This window comes from Nyctereutes procyonoides, unplaced genomic scaffold, assembly GCF_905146905.1.
Source record: "Nyctereutes procyonoides isolate TBG_1078 unplaced genomic scaffold, NYPRO_anot_genome, whole genome shotgun sequence".
NCBI classification, from domain to species: Eukaryota; Metazoa; Chordata; class Mammalia; order Carnivora; family Canidae; genus Nyctereutes; species Nyctereutes procyonoides.
In genome coordinates, this window is record NW_026575135.1 from 35,159,754 (window position 1) to 35,179,731 (window position 19,978).

General features: G+C 36.0%; 1 protein-coding gene across 2 annotated transcripts in view; it reads right to left on the reverse strand.

Annotated features, from left to right (window-relative positions):
* Window positions 1-19,978, reverse strand: part of DENND4C (DENN domain containing 4C) — a 130,814-nt gene that overhangs the window by 20,671 nt on the left and 90,165 nt on the right. For both annotated transcript variants that reach the window (XM_055301978.1, XM_055301977.1), the window contains 10 exons: window positions 15,893-16,015; window positions 14,350-14,496; window positions 10,061-11,226; window positions 9,021-9,198; window positions 8,226-8,335; window positions 7,757-7,932; window positions 4,548-4,730; window positions 3,615-3,810; window positions 2,737-2,982; window positions 1,513-1,630 (listed from right to left, as the gene is read on the reverse strand). In XM_055301978.1, coding sequence (XP_055157953.1) covers window positions 1,513-1,630; window positions 2,737-2,982; window positions 3,615-3,810; window positions 4,548-4,730; window positions 7,757-7,932; window positions 8,226-8,335; window positions 9,021-9,198; window positions 10,061-11,226; window positions 14,350-14,496; window positions 15,893-16,015 — 2,643 coding nt within the window. The remainder of the gene's footprint in view (window positions 1-1,512; window positions 1,631-2,736; window positions 2,983-3,614; window positions 3,811-4,547; window positions 4,731-7,756; window positions 7,933-8,225; window positions 8,336-9,020; window positions 9,199-10,060; window positions 11,227-14,349; window positions 14,497-15,892; window positions 16,016-19,978) is intronic.

Sequence of the window (19,978 nt, forward strand, 5' to 3'; positions counted from 1 at the left end):
GAAGTCTTTCATTATTACAAATAATTGTACAGTAAGCATCACTGTACAGACAGCTTTGCATACTCTATTTCTATAGAACAGAACTGTGTGACTGCTGAGTTAAAGGGTATCCACATATTAAATATGGATAATATATGCCATATTCTTCTACAGAACTGTATCATTTTCACTTCTAACAGTGGATCAGAGTGGATATGGATCTTTTCCTCCATATCCTCAAAAAGATTAGATATAATAAAGTCTTTTGCCATCTTGATGTAGCTAAGTTTGTCCTTTCCCTTTTTTAACAAAAGAAAGGGATATTTCACTAAATAGTAAGATTGAGCATTTTTTCATGTTTGTGTTATAAACTGAATTATGTTCCCCCCAAATTCACATGTTGAAGCTCTAACTCCCTATGTGACTATATCTGAAGATAGGGTCTTTTAAAGGGTCACTAACGTTAAATGAGGTCATAAGGGTGGGGCCCTAATCCAATATAACTAGTGTTCTTATAAGAAGAGAAAAGGACACCAGAGAGATGGAGATTTACACAGGGAAAAGGCCATCTGCAAGCCAAGGAGAGAGGCCATGGGAGAAACCAAACCTGTTGACATCCTGATTTTTGACTTACAGTGTCCAGACTGTGATAAACAAATTTCTGTTGTTTAAGCCACCCAGTCTGTGGTATTCTGTTATGGTAGCCCTAGCAAACTAATATAAGCCATGTAATTTTTCTTCCATGAACTGCCTATTATAATCATATGCTCACTTATCTACTGGGTAGTGCTGTTTTATTGACTCAAAGGACTTTGGAATAGTGGATGATACCTCTTTAAATGCCCTGTAAAAAACAGTTCTAAATATAAGACTGAAAATGAAGCCATAATCTTTGAGATTAGTATCCATATTATAATTTACATTATGATCCTATACCAACACACCCATATTGTTCTTCAACTATATAGAATTTATTCTCCCAAAACCTAACTAAAATTGGCAACTGACAGAAAAATCACAAAACATTCTTTAACTCCCTGACACAGTCAAATGGATCAGTACAAGAGCAAATCAATTTGATCTAAAATAGAAAGACTCTTGGGATCCCTGGGTGGCGCAGCGGTTTGGCGCCTGTCTTTGGCCCAGGGCGCGATCCTGGAGACCCGGGATCAAATCCCACATCGGGCTCCCGGTGCATGGAGCCTGCTTCTGTCTCTGCCTCTCTCTCTCTCTCTCTCTCTCTCTCTCTCTCTCTGTGACTATCATAAGTAAATAAAAAAATAAAAAAATAAAAAAATAAAATAAAATAGAAAGACTCTTGAAGAGATACTAAAAATTTAAAAATAAAGCAGAATAGTTTGTTTCTCTCACCTCCTTAATTTTATTTTTTTCCCCCAGCAGCCTATTCTTCTTTATTGTTAAGGAGTATTCTTTATGGATAGTACCACAATTTGTTTATTCATTCACTTGTGAAAAGATATGTGGGTTGTTTCCAGTTTGAGTCTTTTATGTCTTTAATTCTGTTTTACTTACTAAAATTCCTCCATGAGACATACAAAGGTTCTCCTGGTTCCTGATGAAGGTTGATATTATCCCATAATAGCTGAATATACACAAGTTTGCTATCCTGGGACAGAGATGATAGAGGAAGCTAAAAGAGTAAAGTAGAAAGTATTAGTACCCTAAGCAGAATAATTACCAGTGGATCTAGCAAAGCTTGATTATATAAAACAAATGAGTTCTTTCAAAACTCTGGACCTAAAATTCTATGCAAATTTTTAAATTTTTATTTGTATCTGATGATAAATATTCCTGTTTCTGAAGTGCAAGTTTCTCATTCCCACTTCTACAGATTGGAAAGACAAGTTGGTAACTGGCACAGTGGCCACATGAAAGATTAGTCACCGTTACAACAAATTTTAAGGCAAAAGAAAGTACAATCTTTTCTACTATCTTGTTGTCCAGACTGCTACTTAAAACAAAGGAGTCAAAATAGAGTATGATACTTCAAGAAAAGATTCTGTCACGACCCTGGTGTATGTGGGGATGGCTCAGTATTTCATGTTCAATATCCCAAACTGAAGGAATTCTAGGAAGCTCACTGCCTCCAATGGGATCAGGCACCCAGCACTAGTACAGTAGGGGCTTCAAAGTCCGATGGCCACACTGTGGTCTTGGCCCCCATCACGTATTATGTATGCGACCTTATAGAAGTTATTTAACTACTCTAACTTTTAATTATATCATCTTAAAAACAAGGATAAGAGGAGCCCTTTAAAATAAGGTGGTTGTGAGAATTTCAGCTGGGAGCTATAGTTCAGAATGAAAACTACCTATTCTAGACACCCTTGCAACTAGATATAACCATACAACTAAGTTTAGGCCAAACAGATACACAGATAAATGTTAGGTACAACTCTAGGGAACTATCTAGAGAAAAAAGGCATACTCTTCATACTCTATTTTTATCCTTACTGTTGGCTGGGATGTGGCTGGGATGGTTGGAAATAGAGGAAAGCCATCCTGGACCACATACAGAACTTGGAAACAGAGGTTATACACAGCTGAACAAAAGTTAGAAGGATCTTTCAGGTCCCTAACATTATACCATCTCAGGACCACCTGCCCAAACTCTTCTGTGAAAGAGAAGCAGCATACCTCCTGTTAAGGCATTGCTGTTGTATACTGTTATACTTGAAGCTAAACTTCATTCTAACCAACCCCGATGGAGTAGAAGTACTGATGTTGGTACCCTACCTGTACACCTCCATTACAATGTTCAGATGTGAGGATGAGTCCTGGCAAGTTACTAGGAAGGTCCAAACGTCGGAAATACCAAACGAGGTTCCAGAAAATGATTGGATGTTGATTGATGAAAGAGGATGTGTGAATCACTTGGTCACCTTCATTCTCTAGCAAAGATTCAAGTTCTTTACGAAGCACTAGAGGACTCAAGTAGGGCACAGAAACAGGGGGAGGGTTGGGTCTCTTTCCTAAAGGATCCTTTAAAAAATAAAAACACAGAAAGAAGTGAATATTATCTATTCTGTATGTGTATGATTATTCAGTTAGACTATACTTTATCCTTTCAAAATCAGTGAGTTCCACTGGCATACCCTAATGAAAACCTAAGAAAAGAAGGATGCTTGGGTGGCTCAGTGGTTGAGCGTCTATCTTCGGCTCAGGGCATGATCCCAGGGTTCTGGGATCGAGTCCTGCATCGGGCTCCCTGCATGGAGCTTGCTTCTCCCTCTACCTGTATTTCTACCTATCTCTGTCTCTCATGAATAAATAAAAATCTTAAAAAAAAATAAAATAAAATTTAAAAAAATGAAATACTTAAGTGCCCTTAAATTAAAGGATTACAAAAGAAAATTAATAATCCATATAACAGACCCTATTTTAAACATATAGAGTTTCTCGATTTTTACAAGAAATACATTTCAGATGTTTTATAATGATTCCCCAGAAAAGCTGACTTTATCTTCTTCCTACAACTCTGTTAGGAACTGTGTAGTATACTGAAATTTTTTAAAGTTCTTCATCTGCTTATGAAAAATTATTACTTGTGAATTATGCACTGCTGTAAGAAATACTTACACGAGTACACAGATAGTTATAATCTTGTTACATACCACAACTTCCTGCAGACTGTTTGGGAGACTGACTGTTGAAATGCCATGAAATGGTCGCTGGGAAAAGTCAATATTTTGCAGAGGACCTCCAACACTGTGACTTCGAGTCAAAGATATGTTTCGCTTTGACAAACTATTAGGTGCAGGTGAAAATTTCATAGTTTGGACTTCTCCACTGGCTCTCTTTATTTCATCACTTAAAAAAATGAAGAAATGCTGTGTTTGTGCTATAATACAATCTAAACCTGATCCAGCTAGAATATTTTCTACAATGAGTTTTGAATCTACTGAATGTATCAGAGGAGAATCAGTACCACCTTATAAGATTTACATTTTCTTCAGGCATTTTTGTAAAAAGTAGTCAGAAGAACAGGATGGATGGATGACTCTGGTGAAGGGTGGGAAGAAGACAAAGGGTAGGTAATAGATATTCTTTTTTTTTTTAGATATTCTTTTTAAAAGACTACCCATTCAGTTGTTTTACTCAAACATTATTTCATCTTTATTAAACAAAATAACCTAGAATTATGCAACTACGTATTACAGATTCATCAATAAATATTTAACCTCTACTAGGCCATAATCCACCTAAGGATAGAGACCAGATCTTACGCTTTTATTCTTAGTGCTTAGCATAATGCTCAGCATCCAAATAGTCTCTCAATAAGTGTTTGATTCAATCAGCATCTAAGAAGCAGTATATTTCATAGTAAAGAGAATATGTCTCTGGAAACTGGCAATGACTACACTAAAAGGGAAAAATACTTTATACTGTTGGGAAGCTTGTTTTGTTAAAGAACACTGTAAAACATTAAACATAGTTTCAAAAATGATTTATCATCACATTAGATACTTAAACAATATAGCATAGTAAAAAGTTGAGATTGAATTTTTAAAATGCCAGAATGAAGAGTTCTTTGTACCCTATGGTACCTTGATTCAACTGCAGAGGTTGTTTCTTCCGTTATGGTCTCGTTTTGCTTTGGGAGATCCATAAAATTGATCAAGTCAGGTTCTGCTGAACTAGATATAGGTTTGTGCTCTGAAGGTTCACTTGCCAATGGAATGCTGCCACTTTGTAAACTGTCACCAGAGGTACTTGGTTTCAGGAAAAAGCTAAATATGGAGCAATACAAAAAGAAGCCTTTAAACACCCTACAATCCTTTAATTTCATATTTAGAATTACTTTGTGATAAAGCAGTTATAGATGAATTATACAATCCATACAAATGATGCTTCTTTTAACACACACACACACACACACACACACACACGCACACCTGCTAGCATTCTCTTTCTCTCTTGTCATAAACTTTTCAAATGAAAAAGGTCTCAAAGTCATTATAGTTCAATATAAGATCCTTTAAAGAAAGCTGTGAAGGAAGATGGAAAGCAAAATATTTCATTAATTTTCTAAGTTAAAAAAAAAAAAACAGCAATGGAATTTTATCATGTGTTAACTTATAACTATGCATACCATCCTCCCCTACATATATATCCATTTGTCTCTAGTCATTTTCTCTCCCCTTTATTCATTATTTTGTTTTCATCTTATTTCTGTCCTTCTCTATCTGGATGGGGAGAGAGTGAGGGTTGGGCCTTGCAAGGGACATTAAGAGAACTCTCTGCGGTAACAGCAATGTTCTATATCTTGATAAGAGTTTGATTTGCATAAATGTGTGCATTCAATTTTCAAATGGTACATTTTAAATCTATAGATTTTCTTGTATACGTCTTTATCACAAAAGAAACTGTAAACAAATACTGAACTTTATTTAATATGTATGCTGAAGTCTTTGGGGGAGAACTACGTTAATGTCTACATCTTCTTTTAAATAAATATAAGACGGGGATCCCTGGATGGCTCAGTGATTTAGTGCCTGTCTTCCACCTAGGGCGTGGTCCTGGAGTCCCGGGAGCAAGTCCCGCATCAGGCTCCCTGCATGGAGCCTGTTCTCTCTCTGCCTACATCTCTGCCTCTCTCTCTGTGTGCCTCTCATAAATAAATAAATAAATAAAATCTTAAAAAAAATAAATATAGTAGACGTAGATGGAGGGATAGACAGTTGATAAAGCAAGTAAAATAGTAACTGGAGAGATGAATTATTTGGGTGTCACGGTAAGAAAAATATTTAAATTTAGCTGTAAGTTTGAAATTTTCCATAATGACACCGTGGGGAGGAAAATCAACAATGCTCCTTTATAACCCACTTAGAAAATACAAGGTACTTAACACAATAGCTTATGAAACAATTAACTGAACAAAAAAGTATAAGACTATGGAAGATAATTTAAAGCCCTATTAGGACCTAAAAGACAATCTAAAAAAATAGAGATATATACTCAGAGATATATATGCTCAGAGATAAGAAAATAATACTGAAAAAGTCCATCTTCCTCAGATTAATCTATACACCTAATGCTGCAATCTCAATGAAAATTCCAAGTGGATTTGGGAGTGGAGGGAGAGAGAGGAGACTAAAGGTGCTCTAAGCAAAATAAATAAATAAAGATGTTCCCTCCCATCATACACAAACACAAAGGTGTACTCTAGCTGGATTACAAATCTAAGTATCAGAAGTAAAATACAAAAAAAAAAAAAAAAAAAAAAAAGAAGTAAAATATAAAGCTAACAAAAGAAACATCAGGACAAAATCTTCACGTCCTACAGATGGGAAAGAACTTTTAAAACAGGACCAAAAGCACAAATCCTTAGGTGGAAAATTAATGGAAAATGACGTCAAAATGAATGACTTCAAGGAATTAATATCAGGAATATTCAAGACAGACATCAACAAGAAAAAGAAAGTTAATATAAAAATGGACAAGGTAAAAATATAAACAGGCAATTCATAGAAAATGCTGGAATAACAATATTAGTGAGTTTACCTCACTAATATTCAGAGAAATTCAAACAAAATCATCATACCACTTTATATTCATTAGAATATAGAGAATAGAAAAATGATAAAACCAAATGCTGGTACAGATATACAGAAATGAGAATTCTTGGCCACTGATAGTGGGAATATCGCTATCTGGAAGCAATCTTCCATTGTTTATTGAAATCATGTATGAAAATGGCTCAAAAACCTCATTCCTAAGACTATTATTCTGAGAGAAACTATTTCATAAGTTTAGAAGGAGATATATTTTATATTGCACTGCATCATGGCAGTGATATTTATAGTAACAGAGAACAGGAAGCAACTGAAGCGTATGATGGATGAGTAAAATGAGGTATTAACTTCCTATAGGAGAAAAGGAATAATAAACTGGATGCACGTATAGCAACTCAGATTTTAAACCGAGTAATAGAAATTATCAGTATTCTACTTATGTAAGTTAAAAATGCATAATTATGCAAACAGTGTATTTTATGAGGGTATATAGTCAGAGATATCACACACGGTAGAGTCAATGTTTTTGTTAGATAAAGGAATGAGAGTGGAAATGAGTGAGGGTTGGGGGTAGAACTAATAAAAGAAGACCCTTGCACAAAGCAATGATGATAGTGGATCAGGAATTAGAATATGACTTCACTCAGCTCCACACCTGAAGCTAAAAGGAGAAACTAAGGTAAGAAGAAACAGCCATACAATTGGGAGATTTTTTAAAAGCAGCTAAAGGTAGATAATAATATGAAATTTGCTCCATAAAACAAATAGAATATTAAGTATAATTACTGAGGTAAGCAGGCACCAAGCCCTTGAGGACGTAATGACTAATAAGAGATCATCTAGTCTCTCTTCTATTGCCTAGAATTTGGTCATTTCACTATATAGAGCACTACCATAAAAGGGGCAACAAGTTATAAGAGTTCAAAAAGCCATATCCCTCGCAGCTTTATTTTTTCTTCTAGAAGATAGTTACTGAGAAAGAAAGTTTAAAATAATGACAAACACTAAAGTTCTGAATTATCTATAAGGTTTAGCTCCAAGGATTAACTATACAGATAATTGTGTGTTAAATAAAATGGAAAAGCAGTCTTCTATATCGGCAGTATTTTCTACTCCAATACTGAAAGTGAAGGAGAGAAAGGAAGGGGGCAGTTGGCATGTGCATGACTGTTCCACTCTCCCCAGGAGTCATGCCTTCTGGAAGGACACTCACCTTGTAAGGGGGCGTGTACAATACTAACCTTGCAGAGCCTCTCAAGTCTTTAAATTCTATATTGAGAAGAGGCAAGAAGTTGCTTTTACAGAATGGACAGGTTGTATTCAAATTTGAATCATCTGCCGTCCATCCAGCCATAATTTCTTCATCGTAAACTAAAGCTCCACAAGCTCTGCACTGTGAACAACTTGACATCAAAACCTAAGAGTAGAAGAGTGTAGACACTGAGAACTGCCATAGTGAAAAGAAACCTTAACAGGCCATCCTCTTAAGAGACAGAATTTTTATTTGTTGATCAAATTTGGAATTAACAGTTCAGTCACTTTATAGATAAAACTACCAGTTTATTGTCCTGCTTATGTAAGACATGAAGCAAATTCAACAAAATGATTTACTCTTCTGTCTACAAGGGTGTCACAGAATTCTATTAAGTGCCATTCTGAAATAAACATGTTCACAGCCACTTTATCATGTGCAGAATACAGAACCCTTACCTCCATTGCACAATTCTGATAGATGCTAGACATGCTGGTGTTTTGAGAAGAAGCATGGTCTGATTTTTCAAAGTCCTGCACCTTTACACTTTTTGGAAATGGAGATTCACCTAAAGAGAAGTAAATATCATAATACGTTATATGAAAATGTCTTTATTCTTTGGAAATGCATACTAAAGTATTTAGGGGGTGTATTAGGAAGTCTGCGATTTATTTTCAAATGGTTCAGTATAAAAATGTCTGTATGTATATATCTAAAGTTAACAGTATTTAAATCTAACTGGAGAATGTATGATTGTTCATTATATGATCCTTTCAATTATTCAGGACATCAGAAATTTTTTGTAACTGAATGTTGGAAAAAAATTAATAGAACTAAAATTTTAAAAAATAACAGCACTAAAAATATCAGTGACACAGCCCAAGGATTCCCAAACTCTGGTATACATTTGATTTATCCACAGTGCCAGTTAAAAATATACATTCCTAAGGCCCCATTCAGATGCAGTTTCAAAAGTTTTAGCCTCAGGCTTGGATGTTGTATATATTTTTAAATAAATTCTCCATGTGATTCTGACACACACTGAAGTTTGAGAACTAATGATAGAATCTACAAATACAACTAAGGTGATGGTAATACTTAGAGATCATATAAAAAAAGTGATAGTATGGTGTGGCTATATTAAAAATCTATCAGCTCATCTCAAAAAGGGGCTTATTGTATGTGGGGGGAGAGGGAGAGGTATGGGCATACAAATTACAGAACATTACAGAAGAGGACAATCCCTTCCATACCTGTTGAGTACTGCAGTTTTCCTACATCTCCACTGCTGCTGCTACTGCCAAGGCTTGTGTTGCTCAGGGTAAGTTCACTGGGAACCAACCCTGAGATATTCATGTTCGGTGACACATTCTCCCCCAAAATATGGTCTTCAAGGCCAGCTGGGAAGCTGTAATCTCTGTTAGTTTCCTCCTTTAATTGAAAAGAATAAAACCCTCATACATAAATAATATCTACAATAAGAATATATTCACTCTACCCTTTTTAAAATTAAACTTCTCTATAAACCTTAAATAAATTATCATCCCCATATTTTTCAAAACCATGAACTCTTCTTGATATTATTTGGAGTTTCCTTTCCATACACTAAGATATTGAAGCAAAGACCTATAATACTTTAAGATTTTGTTTCGCTCTTGATATATGTTGGGGTGTCTCTCAATAATCAATATCCTAAAAAACGAAGGAACTCTAGGAAACTCACTGCCTCCAACGGGATCAGGCACTCCAGCACCAGTACAGTAGGGGCTTCAAAGTCCAATGGCCACACTGGTCTTGGCCCCCATCACGTATTAGGTATGTGACCTTACAGAAATTATTTAACTACTCTAACTTTTAATTATATCATCTTAAAAATAAGGATAAGAGGATTCCTTTAAAATAAGGTGGTTATGAGAATTTCAGCTGGAGCTATAGTTCAGAATGAAAACTACCTATTCTAGACACCCTTGCAACTAGATATAACCATATAACTAAGTTTAGGCCAAACATACACAGATAAATGTTAGGTGCAACTCTAGGAACTAACCCTAGAGAAAGAAAGCATACTTTTCATACTCTATTTTTATCCTTACTGCTGGCTGGGATGTGGCTGTGATGGTTAGAAATGGAGCAGCCATCCTGTTCAAGTCATTTCAAGAAAGAAATAGGAAATGCATAAAGTTTTAAAATATAAAAACCAAAGTTATCAGAAATCTCTAAATAATAACTTATATATATATAATACTAGAAACACTCCCCTATCAGGTAGACCACACACATAAAACATTCTTACCTCATCATCCGAGTAGCTGTAGGCAGACGCTACAGCTACCCACATCTTACTGGCCACTGTTGCTGCTTGTTTCATACCAGATTTTAGGACATCCATCTTGGGTCCTGAGAGTATATTATCTAGCTTTAGCCCTGACAAAGAATTTACCACAGAACCCAATGAGCCATGTGGTGAAGAGCGCACCAGGGCTGATAAAGAAGTTGAACGTTCTTTATGACTGCGAGAAGGAGTCTGCTGCTTGAAACGCCCAGTAAAAGCTTTAGATCTGGATTCTGCAGGGGAGCTCTTTTCACTTTCAGGATATTCCTCTGCTGCTGGACCAGGCTCTAAAGGTAGGCTTGATCTTCTCTCTAAAGGGTGAGTAAATGCAATGGTAGTGCCAGACTCTCTGCTTCCCTCTCCGTGTAATTCCATACTGGAAGACTTGCTACCCAGGGGACTCTTTAGGTTCATATAGCTTTCAATTTCATCAGCCAGATTACGTGCAATTACTGGAGAGGACACCTTATCTTCAGAGTCTGGAGTTTTTTCTCCCGTACATTCAGTGGCCAAAAGAGACAAAGGATCTAGTCCAGTTTCAACATCCTCCCTCTCAACAGCTTTAACAACACCATATAAACTACTTCTCTTATTTATTATATCTTTGGATCCTACTTTCAAGTCTCTGGGCTGATTACTGTTACTATCATTTTGCAGACTGTCACATGCATCCTTTTTCATAGTAGTTTTAGCTACACTGTCATCAACCACAGGTTCTAGGGTCTCTTGACTCTCCTCAAGCATCTCTAATACCGAAGATCTGTGCTCAGAATCCCAAGTGCTTTCAGACATACGAGTCCTAGTGTCAACTAGATGACAACTAACACTGTCAAAGCTATGGGTGCTTGCAACCCGGAGTGGGGAAGTCTTAGGACAGGTCAATGCTGCTGTAAGAATCTTGGCATCTGCTCCCATCATAATAGCCACTTCACTTGAATTCAAATCCAAGCTGCTCTTCTTAAGCAACATTCCTGCTCGACTTTCAGAACTGAAACTACAACTCCGCTCTGGAAAATGCTTTTGTCTTTTATCTCCTCTGTCACCATTCTTCTTGAGATTAGTAACTTCACCAAAGACTGCATCTTCAGCTGGATCCTGAGTAGAAAATGGCACATTTGATGTATTACCTAAAAGGGAAAGTACAATATTAGAAATGAAACTCTACTTTCAGATATAACTTTTAGAAAAATGTTTTTCTGAGTTTTGAAAAGTAATACATACTCAGCGTAAAAGATTCAGAGTTTAGAAGGTACAAAGAAAGTATACAGAAAAAAGAACCAAAAAACCTCCATCCAATCCTGCCTCCCAGAGATAACATTGTAATTAATAACCTGTCTTTCACCTTCTGTGCATACACATATAAAAAAATCACACAGTATATGCTCTATGCCTGTATTCTTCACCAAAATCTATCACATTTATCAAATATAGATATAAATACATCTTACAGTTAAGAAGTTCTACATTCAATTTAAGAAATATATTTTGTGTTAAATAGCAGATCTAAAAAGACAGAATCTCTTCCCTTTTAGATTTCATATAATTTAACATATATTTGGCAGAAATCTACTCCACACAAAATAAATTCATAACCACGGAGGAATTCTATATTTTCTAAAATTAAAGCCTTACTGTTCCAAGTAAAATAAAGGAAACTAGAAGGGAGTGCTTAGACCTGGTAAATTCCAAGAAGGCTGATGAAATCTGAGTAGGTAAAAACTTTTCAGATACATTCATTCCTTCAACAAATACTTATTTTTTTTAATTTTTATTTATTTATGATAGTCACAGAGAGAGAAAGAGAGAGAGGCAGAGACACAGGCAGAGGGAGAAGCAGGCTCCACGCACCGGGAGCCCGATGTGGGATTCGATCCCGGGTCTCCAGGATCGTGCCCTGGGCCAAAGGCAGGCGCCAAACCGCTGCGCCACCCAGGGATCCCTCAACAAATACTTAGATGTCTACAAGCATTTACTATATAAGGTGCTAGGAATATAATGGCAAATAAAACAAACATGATCCCAGACCTCTCACAGAGTTTAGTCTTGTTTGATCAAGTGGAACAAAATTATTCCAGTGGCTGTAGGAACTTCCCCCACTTTTGGGGGAAGCAAGTAGTCTTCTTCTTCTTTTTTTTTTTTTTTAAGGGTTTTTATTTGTTTAGTTTTTATTTAAATTCCAGTTAGTTATTATACAGTGTAGTATTCGTTTCAGGAGTAGAATTTAGTGATTCATCACTTACATACAACACCCAGTGCTCATCACAACAAGCAAGTAGTTTGTTTTTTTTGTTTTTTTTTTTAAGATTTTATTTATTTATGAGAGACACAGAGAAAGACACACACACACACACACACACACACACACACACACAGTGAGGCAGAGACACAGGCAGAGGGAGAAGCAGGCTCAATGCAGGGAGCCCGATGTGGGACTCGATCCCGGGTCTCCAGGATCGGGCCCTGGGCCGAAGGCAGCGCCAAACCACTGAGCACTGGGCTGCCTGCAAAGTAGTCTTTTATTCCTTGCTCCCATGCAATTTTTTCCACTCCAAGACCAAAAGCTGTTTCCTATTTGAATCATTATCAGAACTTAAGTCTACCCATTCATATATATTTAGGATTCTCATTTGTTTTTTAAAAGGTTTAATGACTGAGAAGATTTGAGAGAAAAGTTATCTTTTAATAAAGTCTTCTTTTTATGTACCAATTAAACAGAATAAGCACTTAGAGATATTTCACAGCTTTTAGGAGAATTAAATTAGCCTATTTTACAACTCTGAAATTTGTGCCTGCTTTGAAAATTTTTACCAGTATTTGAGAAACAGATCTTAGCAAATTTACTGGTTCTCATGGTATTTCCAGGAATTTAGTGGCACATTTTTTTCAATTTAAAAAAAAAAATTTGACCCTTTGATATATTGGCCAAAGCTCCACTACTACCTCTTCCTTTCTTATTGGAATCAGTCTTCCCACATCAAGATATAACATGGAAATAGGATGAGTTAAAGAAGGAAGAAAACATGCTAGTCCCCAGATCTTATCCATGTCAATATTTTTAAATTTTTATTTAAATTCAATTTGACACCATATAGTATAACACCCAGTGCTCATCTCGTTATCTCGCCCTCCTTAATGCCTGTCACTTCTATGTCAATATTATGAGATTATAAACCTTTGATAAAATTCTGCCCTCCTCCTTTTTATTTTTAAACCTGCTAGCAACAGATTGGGCAAACAGAACACAGAACATATTATTTTTTCAAAAACCTTTAGCTTCACCTCTTGAATACTACCTGCCCCCCAAAACAAGCAAGCTAAACTTGCTATCAGTAAACTTTAAAAGGAAAAACTTTTGGAATAAAGAGTATTCCTACATGGATTTAAGAAGGTAAGCAAATTGATTTTTTTTTTAAAGATTTTATTTATTTATTCATGAGAGATACAGAGAAAGGCAGAGACACAGGTAGAGGAAGGAGTAGGCTCCTGATGCAGGACCCCATTCCAGGGCCCCAGGCTTCATCACCTGAGCCAAAGGCAGATGCTCAACCACTGAGCCACCCAGTTGCCCCGCAAATTAATTTCTGTAAGTCACACAATAGATATCCTTAAGACAGTTGACTTTTGAGAAGTGAATTATGGCTGCTACTAAAAAAGGGCAAAAGACACAGGCCAATCTCTTTGTTCTTTGAAATCATACACTTAGATGCAAGCCTTCAGGGCACTTGGAAGGCCTAAAACATAAAGGTAGTAAACTCAAATTCAAGGGAGTCACACACAGAAGAATTATTCATTACAAATACTGAATCATAAATAAGTGGCTCAAGGTGCCTATAAAAACTGGCCAAACTAAAGACACACTGGTATTTTCTGTAATACAACACAATGACAGGAATCTTTTTCTCCCACTGCCTTTCCATAGCCACACAAAAGCCCCCGTGGAATTCAATGACATCACTGCCTCTCTGTTCTTAATGAGCATAGGAGGCCCCCTCTCACTATCTACCATGAGAAAGAGGGACCAAACTGAGAAGAGGCATACAATAAGAAAGTATTACCAGTAACAACGAAATACTAAACACCCCTCCTTTTAAACACTAAACATTTTAAACAACAACTTTAAGTTTGAATCCTATACACAGGTAGGATTCAAACACTTCTGGCTCTTTAGCATGTTCATTACAATTAAGTCATCAATTTAATGTCCTTAAAAACTATTTTAAATATTTAGCAATCAGTACGTAAAGACTCACCAGTGCTGCTCCTCCTGCCACTGAGATCAAATATACCAGATGGAACTTTTACAATGCTGCTGCCCCATGCAGGAGGCTCAGTAGGACTCTGTGGCTCTGCACTGGGTTGTGAATGTTTTGCCACCACAGCAGAGATATCACACACCTCTGGGGAAAAAAATATTTGGATGTTATTCCTACTTTCACTAAAATTCAACAGAAACCATATATTGATTTTTGTATATTTTGCTTTTCTATATTTTTCTCCAAGTGGGAGTGAATATGTGACTATTTTATACAAGTTTATTGGGTCTGATTTACTTTATGCCATCAACGTTGCCATGAAATAAATGCTTTATTTTAGCAACAATAATCCTAACTTGAGCATTCCTGTGAATAAATTAAAGATTTTGGCCTCCATTTACACTCCCATCACTTTGTAAAGTAGGAGAGGCTTGCTTCTGCATAACTCTAGAGCCTAAATTAAGTGACATCATAAAGAAAAGTGTACTTCTGTATAAGAGGGTAGGAAGAACATCTTATTACCATAAAGCCAGAAAATTCCTCCACATTTCCATAAAATGATTACTGTAAGTCATATCTACTTGAATGAGAACCATTTAAAAAAAAAACAAAAAACAAAAAACAGGAAACCAAAGACACTATTTCTAACCTACCAATGAAAAATACCTTAGAGGGCAGCCCCGGTGGCGCAGCGGTTTGGCACCACCTGCAGCCTCGGGTGTGATCCTGGAGGCCCGGGATCGAGTCCCTGCATGGAGCCTGCTTCTCCCTCTGCCTGTGTCTCTGCCTCTCTCTCTGTGTCTATGAATAAATAAATAAAATCTTTAAAAAAAAAAGAAAAGAAAAGAAAAGAAAAATACCTTAGATATTTGAAGGACTTTTAGTGAAACCGTATTTTTAAAAAAAACAAACATTAGAACACAGGTTTGATGACTCAAAGTTTAGTCCTGGTTCTATCACAAAATAGCTATTTATATACCTTTGGCAAATGAATACCTCAATGGATTGTAGTTTCCTACAGAATTGAAGGCTGACCTATAGTCTCTAAAGATCTCTTAAATTCTAAAATTGAGAAACTATTCGTTCTCTCCATTTATAACACAACATAATATCTTATAAGCCCAAAACTTTATTTCTTTCTAGAAATTATCATCAAAATTATCGATTAGTACACGGGCTCCTAGCTAGCTCAGCTGGAAGAGCACACAACTCTTTATCCCGGGGCCATGAGTTCAAGCCCCATGTTGGGTGGAGAGATTATTAAAAATAAACAAACCTAAAAAATGAATATGGTATTTTTCTTTTTCTTTCTTTTTTTTTTTTTAAGATTTTATTTATTTATTCATGAGACACAGAGAGAGAGAGGCAGAGACACAGGCAGAGGGAGAAGCAGGCTCCACGCAGGGAGCCCAACATGGGACTCGATCCCGGGTCTCCAGGATCACACTCCAGGCCAAAGGCAGGCGCTAAACCGCTGAACCACCAGGCTGCCTGAATATGGTATTTTTCTAAGTAAAGCTAGTAAATACCAGTACTTAACCTTCTGTTTGCACTTTTGTTTTAGTTATCACTTCTCTTGCTGCTCGTTCTTCAGGCACATGAATTTCTGCATCATCCTTTAGAAGTTCATCCTTAGACCCATAGCCTTGGTCAGACTGACCACCTGTTGAAAAAGAATGCAGGCTTATAGGCGAATGCTTTCTTTTACTCATCGTCAAGGTATAAAATGTCAAAAGAAAATTCCATTGATTCAAACAATTAAGTTTACAGAAAAGGAAGACAAGAAAGCTCACAAAGCACACAGAACATTGTAAACAAATGATAAGAAGCAAAGAAAAGGAACAAAAGCAACATCAAAGACTAAAAACTTTGGAAGCACTGAACCTTAGTTTCCTCATCCATAAATTAATAGATTTGGACAAGATGTTCTGAAAAGTTTCTTTTGGAGTATGTCTTTAGAATGCTACCTTTTGTGTAAGAAAAAAGAGGTAATAAACATATATGTTAACTTTTGCAAAAAGAAATGGAGAAATAATACAACAGAAAGCAATAAAACTGGTTAACTACAAGGCGTGGGGGGAATTAGGATGGAAGAGATAAAGGGAGAGGAAACTTCTCTAAATACGGTTTATTGTATTACTTTATTTTTGGAAATGCATCATTTTCTACATATTCAAAAAAATTAAATCAACAAAACTGGGAGGAGGATAGTAACTAAAATTGAATGCAAACAGGAACAAATGAGACCAACTGTATTTCACATGAATAACTATATTGAAAGGATGGGAAATGGGGTGTGGGGGAGAGGACTAATCCAAGAAACTTTTCAACACATTATTTTGAGTCTATATCCTAAGCCTGGGGGAGAAGGGGGTAAGAGACAAACCCTGAACTCCTTAGAAAGTTTGTTTCTTCCAGAATAATAAATGTAGCAATTCTGAAATTATTTTATGTATACTGCAAGACTGAGCAAACAAGTAAAAATAATGATGGTTATTGGGAGCTAAAATTCTCACTGTGGAAGAAGAGAGATTTTTTAAAAATGAAATGAGGGAAGGCAAAGAAAAATCTGTGGGGCTGATTTGAAACTGGAAATATTCCTAGGGGCACCCGGGTGGCTCAGTTGGTTAAGTGTCTGACTCTTGGTTTTCACTAAGGTCATGACCTCAGGTCATGAGACTGAGCCCTGTGTCAGGCTCCGCACTCAGCGGGGAGTCTGAGATTCTGTCTCCCTCTTCCTTTCCCCTCTCCTCTCAAATAAATAAATTTTAAAAATAAAAAAACAAAATTTCTAAAATTATATACTTTTTTTCATATATATATATTCCAGTTCTGCTGAAAAAGTCTAGAAGCAGTAAGTAGGCACACTAGGTCTTGGCATCTAAAATCTATTGCCCTCCCCCCTAAAAAATAAATAAATAAAATAAAAATAAAAATAAAAATAAAAATAAAATAAATAAAATAATAAAATAAAATAAAATAAAATAAAATAAAATAAAATAAATAAATAAAATAAAATAAAATAAAATAAACTCTATTGCCCATTGAAAGGAACCTGGGATCCTGAAGAAATGGCTGATTCCAGATCTCAGGCAGGAAAGCTAGAAGAATGAATCAGGAACATTTCATTGTACAACGATGTACAACATTTCAATGTACATTTATACCATCTTTTAATGTAGGCAGAGAAGAGAGTTGGCAAAATCACTACTTTTTAAAAAATTATTGGGGGGGGGCAGAAGAAGAGGGAGAATGTCAGACTCCATGCTAAGTGCAGAGCCCAATGCAGGACTTGATCTCACGACCCTGAGATCACAATGTGAGCAGAAGAAATCAGATGCTTAACCAACTGAGCTACCCAGGTACTCCCAAATCACTACTTTATAGTAAGGACCAGTTAAGGCAAGAATCATCAATGGATGCTAAATTTAAGAGAGAAAGTATGATAAGAAAGAGGGTATTACTGCATAGTCTCAGATCTCCTCACAGATAGCTTATCACCTGCAGGGATGATAATAACTAGGAGAAACCAAATACTAAGACCAGGTGATCAAAATTAGTATCACCAATGAGAGGCAGACAGATAATGCATGCCTCTGGGATGTGACAATCTGAGAAAGACACAATATCACTTTTGTAGTAGAGCCATGGATGTACAGCCCAATCTAATCACACAGAAACATCAGACAGACTCAAACTAAGGAGGATTCCACAAAATAACTAGACTGAATTCTTCAAAAAGGTCGAGGTCATGAAAGACAAAGAAAGAGTAAGGAACTGTACTAGGTTAAAGGAGACTGCAGAGAGGGGGCCAGAGTGCCACAAAGGACATTACAGCAATTGACAAAACTGGAATGCAGACTATAGACTAAAGTAGTGTACAGATATTTTCCTGAATTTAGTTAACTGTACTATGGTTTATCAGAGAAAAATACCACTAAAGTATTAAAAGATAAAAGGTCAAGATGTATGCAACCTGTCACATGATTCAGAAAAAGAATGTGTATATGTGTATACAGAAAGAAAAAGATAAAGCAAATGTGAACTAAAAGTGAGTGAATCTAGGGAGAAGTTATTCAAGTGCTCTCTGTACTATACTTGCAACATTTTCATAAGTTTGAAATAATTTCAGGATAAAATTTTAAATAGGTCTATTTGACCTACAAGTTCTATCATTTTAAACTGAAACGAAGACGAAGACTAACTGAAACTAAGTTCCTAGAGAATCCTTATAGAGGATGTCAGTGAAACATGAAACAAGCACACACAGTTGTCCCTTGAACACTGGCCCTCCCACCCCCACAATCGAAAATCCAGGCATAACTTTTCACTCCCCAAAACTGACTACTAAAGCCTACTGTTGACTGGCAGTTTTACCAATAACAAACAGTCGATTAAGACATATTTTCTGTTATATATATATTATATACTATATTCTTACAGTAAAGGAAGCAGAGAAAAGAAAATGTCATTAAAAAACCAAGTATTGTAATAGAGTTGTATGATGACAGATGGTAGTTACACTTGCGGTGAGCACAGCGTAGGGTAAAGAGAAGTTGAATCACTACGTTGTATACCTGAAACTAATGTAACAACTCATGTAAACCATACTGAAATTTAAACTTTTTTTAAAAGGAGAAAAAAAATCCTAAGAGGAAATACATTTACAGTACTGTATTTATTAAAAAAAAAAAAAAAAAAAAAGAACTGGCATGGAAGTGGACCCGTGCAGTTCAAACCCATGTTGTTCAAGAGTAAACTGTAGTGCCTTCTACTTTCTACTGCTTGTTACACTGCCACTCAAACTGTAGGTCTGCAATATATTAAAAAAAAAAAAAAAGAACAAAACTTCTTTACGTACCCCTGGTTAGAATGATTAACTTCTCAGTTTTTTATTGGCCCCACAGAAAGTCTGATAAGGCGTTACGGCACCATGAAATGGACACTAGACTGGGGTCTAAGCAGACAGATTAAACCAAGATATGCGCCCTCACCCTCTGCCAAGCTAAGTGACTCCATATCAGGTACCAAGTGCAAGATTCTACAAGAGAATCTTTCATGAAAGAGGAACTTAAGCACCTAGGTTGGAGTCTCCAAAAGTATCAAATGATGTCACCAGAAACTCTACAAGGACCCATAATCACTGTAAATTCAGCAACAAGGCTTCAGACATTGGAAATGGAACTGAAATGATATGTATGGAAAAAGGATCTGAAGTTTCTTCCCCAACTATTGGAATCTTTATACCAATCACCCAGAATTAAGAGGAGATTGTTTTTTCATTAAAGGAGATATGTTTAGAAGAGTAAGGATAGTATTATTATTTTTTAAATTATAATTATTCTGGTGAAATGGTTTCATATCACAATATTTTTTTTCCCATAAATGAAACCCATTTCTTCTTAGAAGTTTCAGGAAAAAATACAGGAAGAAATAAAATAAGGTGACTTTAAAATTAAAGTCACATAATTCCTACTGTTGAAAGAAGGTTAAGTTACAAATAGGATTGTAACCTATAGTTCTATGTTGACTTTCAATGATTTATACATGGTTCTGTAATTGTGGGGTAATTTTTAGCACAAGAATTTAGCAGATCAGTTTTATTTTTTTTTTTATTTTATTTTTT